The sequence below is a fragment of the Eretmochelys imbricata genome, chromosome 10 (genome assembly GCF_965152235.1).
Source record: "Eretmochelys imbricata isolate rEreImb1 chromosome 10, rEreImb1.hap1, whole genome shotgun sequence".
In the NCBI taxonomy this organism is placed as follows: Eukaryota; Metazoa; Chordata; order Testudines; family Cheloniidae; genus Eretmochelys; species Eretmochelys imbricata.
In genome coordinates, this window is record NC_135581.1 from 16,740,265 (window position 1) to 16,749,720 (window position 9,456).

A 9,456-nucleotide genomic window follows, 5' to 3' on the forward strand; every position below is an offset into this window, starting at 1 on the left:
ACCTAGCACAAAGGGGCCCTGATCACGGGAGGATAGAGGAGTGGGGGGCAAAGTGCTACCATAAAGCAAATGCTAATGAAGTCGCTTTGGCCAAATCACTTGATCTCTTTGTGTCTCACTTTTCCCCATCAATAGAATAGGGTTTAACAGTGTGATTCTAGGCCTTTCCATCATACAGATTAATACTGACGACAACCATTCCTCTACTTCCCCGAGGGTTGGGAGGATTCGTTCACATTGGTAACAGTTATGGCAAACTAGATATTGGGCAAACTGTCCCTCCTGAACAGAACTACCCTGGCAATGAAGATTTCCCGGGCGGGGGCTACTAAGGATAGTTCCCAAGCGTGGGGTGACCTACAAACCCCATGGCTGAGCCACCCCATGGCTGTTTTAGTGGGCAGAAGAGCCCAGCAATGCCAAGTGTTCTCCTTGGTAAGGGGCAAAGGGCTAGGGGAGCTTAAGGCTGCCACACAAAGCATTTGTCTGTTTCTAGCTCCTCAGCTATTTTGCTCCATCTTCTAGCGGAGGGAGAAAGGCGGTGGAAGAGCAGGGTGAAAGGAAAAATGGATCCCAAAAGTAATCTTAAAAGTGAAGGGAAACAGAAAATTGTGCAAAGGGGCATAAAATCCCCTTGAAAGAGGAGCTTTGTCCCTAAGCTGCCCCTCTTCACTGATTGCAGCACAGAACAGGGCCAGGTGCAAACCATCAGCCTCAGAGTCAGCTGCTAGCAGGTGTTGAGGAAGCATCCCAGGTGTTTTCCAAGAGCTGCTGGTGTGCTGGGGCTGCAGCCCCTCCTATATAACCCCTGTAGCTGAGTAAGGAGCTGAGTTGTTCTGGTGTCTTCATGTGGGTGGCTTGACTCTGAGCCATGAGGTTGCCTGTATTACAGCTAGGCTGGTCCTTTTACAGCATGTGGTAAGTGGGTGGGTTGCATAGGGTTGTGTATAGGGAGGGTTCTGTTTGCTGTGCTGGCTTCTGAGCATCTTCTCTCTTGTTTGCAGGCTGCTTCTTTTACTTGGTTGCCTTATAGTGCCCTTGACAGCTGGTGTTACTAGTTCCATGGCTCTAGACTTCCCAGGTAACCAGGGCATTCCCCTGATCGTGGTTGGAGGGGGGGCAGGAGTGGACTTTCCTTGAAGCTGATAGGATAGTTTTACTGACCCTGGGGTGACTCTCCTCTCCATTTGCTGGAGTGAGTGGGTCTTAGCATACTAACGGCCTGTATGCTGTCTCCTATCCTGTGTTGCAAGGAGTTGATATCAGACTGCTCGCTTCCTCTTGTAGGGACGGTGTCTTGTCACACTGACAAAATGTTGATTGGGTTTCCCAGAGAGCTTGGAAGCAACTTCTGGCAGGTCCATGTAGTTGGTATGTATTGCTGCATGTTTAGCTAGGTTCTCAAGGCAACTTCTAGCAGCATAGCTGACCAGCTTACTCTTTCTAGATGGAAGTGGTGAAGAGATTGTAGACTGTGACTACATGGTGGATCATGAGAGGCTGACTCTAACTGCTCTGTATGTGAACTGCACCAGACTAGAGGTAAAACTGTCCCTCTGCTTTGGGAACATGCTCACTTGACAGAGGCTCCAAAGTGACTCCTCCTAAGTGACCCAACTACAGTGTTGGGTCATGTAATGTACCATCTCTCTTTCCTGGAAGACTCCTTCTCCCCAGAGCACCCACTGAGGCGGTGCTTCCATGTAATAATGACAAATCGAATGGCTCCCAAAAATCAAATTCCTTCCTTTGAGTAAGGATGCAAATACAGCCATTTTTAAAAACTAACCCTGCCTCTTCTATAGACAGCAACTTCAGCTGAAGCAAATTCTCAACTTGAACATGTGGCCTCTGAGGGTTGGCTCTAATTGCTGGTCTGAGGCAACATCTAGTAATGTAAAACTGTGCCACTGTCTTATTCTGACCAATGTGTTCTCTTGCTATAGCATGGCCAACACCAGCTGAGACTAGAGCTGCTGGTGCTCAACAAAACCATTGCAAGGGACAAGAATGTAACCTACAGTATTGGCTGTGATTCTCTTCAAGCAGATGAAGTCGTCCCTACTATTTTTACAGGAGCTACAAACTGTACTAAAGACTTCATGGCAGTAAGTGGGGCAGTTGGACAATCCCTTGGAAAGGGAACTGCTCTCAGCTGTAGAGCGGAGTCTGACACCTCAATGGCATCTCAGTCAAATCTTGAAGATGTGTCTGTAGACTCTCTTTGGGTGGTGGGAGTAAGGAAATAAGACTGACTAGCAGGAGGATAGTGGATTTTCCCCTTCCTGATCTCTGGGAAGACTCAGATTAAAGACTAGCCTTTTTATTTGTAAAAACTCTAGCTAGTTACCTTTACCTCCTCCTTTGTGTACTTCTAAGGGCTTCCCTGGCTAGGCTTGGCACAGCTTACTGAATTATGTAGACCCCTCTATTGGCTAATGGTCAGTAGCTGTCAACCTGGGCACAGGTGCACTAAACTACAGGGGGAGAACAGCATTTGCTGCTTCCCCACCTTGTTCTTCCAGAAACAAGCCAGGCCTCTAGCCACTGCAGCACACTTCCTCAGAAGACTCCCCGAAAGCTTCCATTCCTCTAATTGGTTATAGGCTCCTTGTTCCATTCACCATGGAAAGCTTGCTTGGTATCCCCTTCTTTTTGAACAGTGTGCTTTGAAGTCAGCTGCTGTCCCGTTCTCTTTCAGGTTGTGTTTCCAAGACTCCTTCCCAGTTTTGCTGATGAACACATGGTATGAAACGTCGGTCAAAATGGGGGCTGGGTGTGCAAAGTAACATGCCTCTAAAGTAGAACTGCTGCATGTAGAAACTGCCACTTTGGTGATGCTTGCTAACGTAGCAAACTGGACCCTTCAGTATCTCTCTCGTGTTGGTTAGCCAAGCTGCCACTCACAGCAGTCTTAACACTTCTTAAAGATAAGAACAATAACCCCCTTGCTCGGTAATGAAAAGCCTAATGCCTGACTGACCAGAAGTCTCAAATTGCAGACTACAGAATCTCAGATGGCCTGGATACTGTCCGTAGATGATGGAACACGAACACACAGGCTAAGCCTTAGGCAAGCCATGCAGCAAGGCTATACATTCCTAGCTGACAGCAACAACCTAATCTTCCAGGTTTCTTTTGGTGCAACTGGAGTCACCTCTTACAAGGTAGGTGGACAAGACTGTCTCGAGGCCAAAAGGAAAAACTTGCCAGAGGCAAATGATGGTGTCTATAAATAGACACCATGAGAAGTCTCAGACTTCTGAGGCTCACTAGTCTGAGGTATTGGGGCAGTCTGATTAGTCTGACTCTACATGCAGTCCATGAGGGCATCTGGAAATGGGAGTGTGTGAGAGCTACCTGCCTACTGAAACAGCTGCAGCTTGACTTCTGGCTATGAATCCATGTGGTGCATGAGGGCCTAGAATGGAGCTTGTACACCCTTCCCAAGAACTCCTGTGTAGGAGTAACGTGAAACGGCTAGGGTGTAGCTCCAGTGGCTAACATGCCCTGCAAGACTTCTCATAACCTCTGAAGTCTCTTCAGAACTACAGCCTGGCTTACTGAGTCCTAATAGGCTTCTTTTATACCTGGCACTGGGAACTGCACTGTGAATAACCTGCTGTTCTCGACCGTATCTGTCCTCTGCAGCAAGACAACCAGATGCTATACACTGTGGCACTCAAGCTTTCATATGGGCCTCCTGACCAGCGGCTAACTGTGGAATCAAGAATGATCTGTGCACCAGGTAGAACTTCCCCTCTTCACAGAGGAAGCTGGTCCCTCCTCTGACCCGAGAGGGACTTGTACCTTAAAATGTCTCTGGACACTAACAAAGCTATTCTTGCAGGCCCAGCAACCTGTAACTCCACACACATGACTGTTGCCATCCCAGCTTTCCCAGGGATCCTCTCTGCTGTGAGTATAGACAACAGAAACATTCCCATGACCCAACTCCAAGCAAATGGAATTGCTCTGGACACAAGAAGGGGCGTGAAGCTGCACATCAACAAAAGAATCCTGAAGTCCAGAGTAAGCTCCCTACAAACTAGTATCTGACTCCAATTATGACCATTCCTAAATGTAACTGAAATGCAAACTATAGATGCAATAGAAAGGGCTTAACTACAAAATCAGATTTGCTGTCCTACCAGCAGAGTCTGTTCCAAGCCATAGGACTGGACTAGACTGTAGGTATCTGTACCTTTGGCAGCCGTTATGTGGCTGCCATCTGATTCTTTTCCCTCAACTCTCACAACCAGGCAATGTCCAAATAAACCACTAACTTTTTTCAGGCACTAATCTGATCTCCATTACTGCAATACAAGCCCCCTCTCTATAGCCCTTTCCAAATGTGTGGGGTTTTTTTAAGTACTTCCTTGCTTAACATTCAAGCCATGTTTCCTGACAACAAACTACCCCTTGCTACTGCACTGGACTTGAGCTACTTGTTCTGGACCTTCTCTTGTCTTGGTAACATGACACTAGCTCTACCATTCTGCAGCCTGGACAGGCAACTTGTCTACTACTCCCACAATACTCCAGGCTGGCAGTTCTCCCTGGAATGATCTGTAAGGCTATTGCTCTTCTCAAGAAATTAGAATACCCCCATGGATAGAATGAGGAGTTTGGTCTAATATACCTAGATAGAGATGGTATTCAGTATCCTGTAGATTGTGCTGCTTATGTGAGATCTCTGGGTCGGGGATGACTCTGAGAATAAAACCTAGCCTGCTGTATTCTAACGCTCACAAATGAGTTCAAGTTGTGAGAACCCAGGCTGCTGGACTACTTAGTCTGGCTCTGCAGAGCCAAATATATATACTTAAAGGATTGACTGAGCTTTGGACAAGGTCTAAATATCTCTTTCCTAAAGATGACACTCTAAATCAGTTATGAATGTAAATTTTACATTCATTTCTACTTCTAAACCAGCCTACTCAATCTCCTGGAGTAAGAAATAGCTAATCCAAGCAAAATATTTCTGGCTAGATTGGTCCAGTCTAAATGAGTGTCTGATCTTGGGCAAAAGGCTACCTTTGCCATGGTCCTCTTACCAGCAAACATAAATAACTAAAATTACCATTACAGACTTCCAGCTGTCTTAAATAACAAATGTTCTGGCCGGCCTGCCTCCCTCTCTTCCAGCTGTACAAGGAGAGCTGCTTAGGACTTCAGTCATACATAGCATCTCTAAGGCTAACTTTCAACTTCCGTGGAGAAATGGTGTCAATGGTCACTTACCCAGAGTGTCCCTGTGATCAACATGCACCAATAGGTAAGACCACATGTACTTCTGTCAACTCATTCTGTGCTGGTTCAGCTATCCCAGAAGTACTGGCCTACAAATGAGACTTCATCATGCTGAGCATGAAATACTGAAGCTGGCTGTCATTCTCCTCCGTACAGGAGAACATGAGTGGACCTCAAACTGCAGCGCACAGCCCAAGATTCATTGGGTGAACATATGGCTAAAAGTGTTGATATATTTGATGTAAACTCTTAATAGCTGGCAAGCAAAACTTACAATGTAGGGTGGTTCTCAGCAACTAATGGGCTCCACTATAAAGATGCCAAGTCACACTAATTCAATCTAAAATGGATGCCCCTTCCTAGGTGGTGGGGCGTCTCAGGCCTATGTATCTGATTACATATTTAGCTATTCTGGACATCCACTCCTTGGAAGTGGAAGGGAGTCTTCGGTGTCTGATCATCTAAGTGCATTTGTGTTCACTGTAAAATGAACTGCTTTCCTCCTCCTTCTCCCTCCCCTCTTGCACGCCCCCACCTCCAAGGTGGCAGGTAGGCAGCCCCACATACAACTGAACATCTCATAAGCTTTTCCTATAGTTCCTGGCTCCCCAGCAGCTGCTAGCTCTCTTCTGCAGAAAAGAATTCACCACCAGCTGTCCCCCAACCTACAGTGCCACTAATCTTGACCTGGAGCCATACCACTTCTCCTGCCCAGCCTGCCCTAAACAACTCCTAATGCAATGTTTCCAGCCTAGTCTCAGGTTTTGGTTCCCCCTCATCTAAGCCATAGAGCACTGCTTGCCAGCAGCTCTGGGTCCTTGAGCCTCCTGGCATGAGCTGTTGCAGGATCCTTGCCCTCCAGCTCATCCAATACAAACTGGAGATACTACAATCCAGTAGGCTCAGGACAACTTCTCCTCCTAGGACAGTTAGGGCCCCTGTGCACACAGCTCAGAATACTCTAGTCCCTCACTGAACTGAGGCAGGAGCTGCCATAGCCCCATGTCCAGGAACCCCCTACAGCAACCCATCCCAATTCCTTGAATGTTTCAGCTGCTGTGTGCACTCAGGATGGCTACATGGACTTTGAAGTACAGAGTGACAGGACAAAACCAGCCCTAGACTTGGATACCATCAGGCTAAGAGATCCTACATGCAAACCAGTCTTCAAGTCTCCCTCAAATGACATGGTTCGGTTTCACGTCCCACTGAACAGGTGTGGGACAAGGCAGAGGGTAAGTGTCAGGACAGTGACTGCGAAAGGCGCTCATGTGGCAGGGCAGTCACTAAGACTCCTTTATCCCCTGTAGTTTGAAGGCGAGAGGACAACTTATGAGAATGAAGTGCGTGCCTTGTGGGCAGATCAACCGCCACGCAGGATTTCTAGGGACAGTGAATTCAGGTCAGTCCACAACTCTGCTGGTGGCAGCCCATCGCAACACTAAGCAAAGTGACTGACTGCAAATTGCCAGCTAAGCTGATGCTGCGCATTCTGTCTTTCAGGCTGACCGTAGTGTGCACCTACAAAAGTGGTGATGCGTCCCTGAGCGTAAGGATAAGCAGTCTCCCTCCTCCAGTTTCTTCAATAAACCAGGGTCCTCTCTCCTTGATCCTGCTGATCTATCCAGGTAAAGCTTGCATCTAGCCGCAAATTGTGTCCAGGGCAGAAATGAAGTGATTCCCTCCATAGTCAAAGGAGCTCTTCAGTCCCTACTGTCCAGAGCAGTAGACCCAGAGACCTTTTGATATCTGGGTGTGGCATGATTCCATCACTGGTGGCCTGTGACATAGACCTGGCAGGCTAGGTTTTAATAGAGCCTCTTGCTATGGGGGAATCCAGTAGGGATGTTGAGTTTAGGAGGCTTTTTCTCTCCCTGTGCAAGGAGTTCAACTAAAGCACTCACTAGCTGTGTCCTTCTATGCACCTACAGTACCAGACTTCTTACATAGCTGGCTGCTTCATCTCTCTAGATTGAGATTGCTACCTATTGCGAACTGGGCTGTCAACTCTGCCGTCCTTGGTTTTTTCAGATGACTCCTACATGCAGCCCTACAGTGACGACCAGTACCCTATTGTGAAATATCTGCGGCAACCAATCTTCTTGGAAGTGCAAGTTCTGAACCGCAATGACCCCAACATCCGACTGGTACTGGATGACTGCTGGGCAACAACATCGCAAGATCCAAGCTCTCTGCCCCGGTGGAACATTGTTGTGGATGGGTAGGTATAGTCCAACTCCTGTAGGAACATGGGTGAGGCTGGCCTGCTCAAGTGTTTCCCTGAAGTGCTAAGCGAAGGCTTGTTGGAGCTGTGAGCGCAATGTTCCTCACACACAGATGTAGGAGCAAAGGGTTGCTGTCTGGCTATGATCTGACCACAAAGTGTAGGTTGCTCTAGCCTAAGGTCAAGCTAGACATTTGAGAGTGCACATGCTCAAGGACTAAAGTGTGTAAATGCCAACTGTCACTCTAATGGCTCACAACTGAGTGACTCAATCTGTCTCTACTAGAAATGAGTTGCTGTCCTAATGCAGGCTTGCGAGTTCAGGCAGATTCTTCTGAAACAGTGCAGAGGATCTCTCTCTCTCTCTCCTGGGCAATGTACTAAATATTAAACTTGAATGTTAATGATGCAAACTTTCAAAGACTCCCTTCTCTACCTGATTTCAATTCTGACCTCTCTAAAAAATCTGCCTGCCTTCCTTCCTTCCCCTCCCCTCCCCTCCATGACTTTCTAAATGTATCTTTTATAGGTGTGACTATGAACTAGATAACTACAGAACCACATTTCATCTAGTGGGCCTAGCAGTCAGCTATCCCAACTATCGCCAGAGATTTGAAGTGAAGACCTTTGCCTTTGTAGCGGGTGACAAGGCTCTCACTAGCCTAGTAAGTGCAGTCCCTCTTGCACTAGCTAAAGGCTCAGGCTTCCTGTGCTCCAAATGTCTCTCCCTTATCTTTGCTGTAGGTGTACTTCCACTGCAGTGCTCTTCTCTGTGACAAACTTCATCCAGACTCCCCTCTGTGTTCAACACAATGTCCTCCTTCAGCCAGAAACAAACGAGGTAGGATCTAATCACTGACAACTGGAATGTCCCCCTGAACACAGTGTACCATACCAGAATCACAATTTCAAAAAGGCCTATTGAGGTCCCCTCCAATGCTACATCTAGTCCATTCCCCTGTACTGAGGCAGGATAAAATAGTCTCATGACCATCGTCCTTAAACCACCAGGGACCGATTCTGCACACCCTCTAGATAACTTGCTTCAGTGCTTAACTGCCGTTATTCGGGAGGCTTTTCAATTGAAGCCCATGACTTATTTGTCTCTTTGTGCACAAAGTCTTCAAGTATTTATAAGGCTGTTAGTGATCTTGTCCAGTTATGTACCCCCTCAGTTTTTCCCAGACTAAACCAAGTATTTTATTTAGTCACAAATTTTAGACCTTTAATTCTGTCCAGAGGAGCACAGAAATGGACTATAGCCAGTTAGCTTAGTACATGGAAATCCATTACTCAACTAATCTGTGGTGACTGATCTTTTGCAGATGTTGTGATGCAAGCACAGAACTTTGGAGTAGCAAGCTTACCTGGTCCTGTTAGCTTTGTAGCAGATGAATGGCCTTCAACCCAAGGTATAGGAAAAATGCTCTTCTCCCTTACCTAACAGCATGTTGGTGCTAATTCAGGCTTATTACAAAATACTCTGGTCACAAATTTGTGGTTCTACCCTATTTCTCTATAGAAGAGACTCAACTGAGAGAAGAAGCATGGACCACTGTTGCAACAGCAGCTACTGTGATCCTCTGCCTGATGGCAACTTCATTGGTGTTAGTGGCTCTCCTTAATCTGAAGAGGACAAAAGCTGTAATGGTAAACTGTGTTACTAAATGACTTGTGACAAAATAAACTGCTATATGCATGATGCATTAGTTCATAGTGGAATCTTATTCTGAAAATTTCTATCATGATCCTTTAACTGATTTCAGTCATGAGCATTTCTAAAGCCTGGATTGGGAGGTGAGGGGGGAAAATTTTACTGCCTGGGCTGTGACATATCTCAAGATCATGCTGCATGAGCATGGTAACTCTTCCCCTGACACTCGATTGTCCATAGGTACTTACTCTTCATGGTGGGGAGGCATGTCCAGAAGTGGCCCTGCCATTGATCTTGGCACATGAGTTTGCCTCTAGACAAGGAT

The 9,456-nt window shown here is 46.8% G+C and overlaps 1 protein-coding gene across 1 annotated transcript; it reads left to right on the plus strand.

Moving 5' to 3' along the window:
- Nucleotides 1–871: 871 nt before the first annotated feature.
- On the plus strand, nt 872–9,148 carry LOC144271408 (zona pellucida sperm-binding protein 2-like). Its single transcript, XM_077828750.1, has 18 exons — nt 872–918; nt 1,005–1,081; nt 1,288–1,371; nt 1,448–1,542; nt 1,947–2,108; nt 2,702–2,746; nt 3,003–3,167; nt 3,652–3,748; nt 3,851–4,032; nt 5,149–5,278; nt 6,307–6,488; nt 6,564–6,655; nt 6,757–6,881; nt 7,285–7,474; nt 8,007–8,142; nt 8,222–8,318; nt 8,803–8,889; nt 9,000–9,148. The coding sequence occupies exons 1-18, from the start codon at nt 872–874 to the stop codon at nt 9,146–9,148; spliced, it is 2,142 nt and encodes a 713-aa protein (XP_077684876.1).
- Nucleotides 9,149–9,456: the final 308 nt, after the last annotated feature.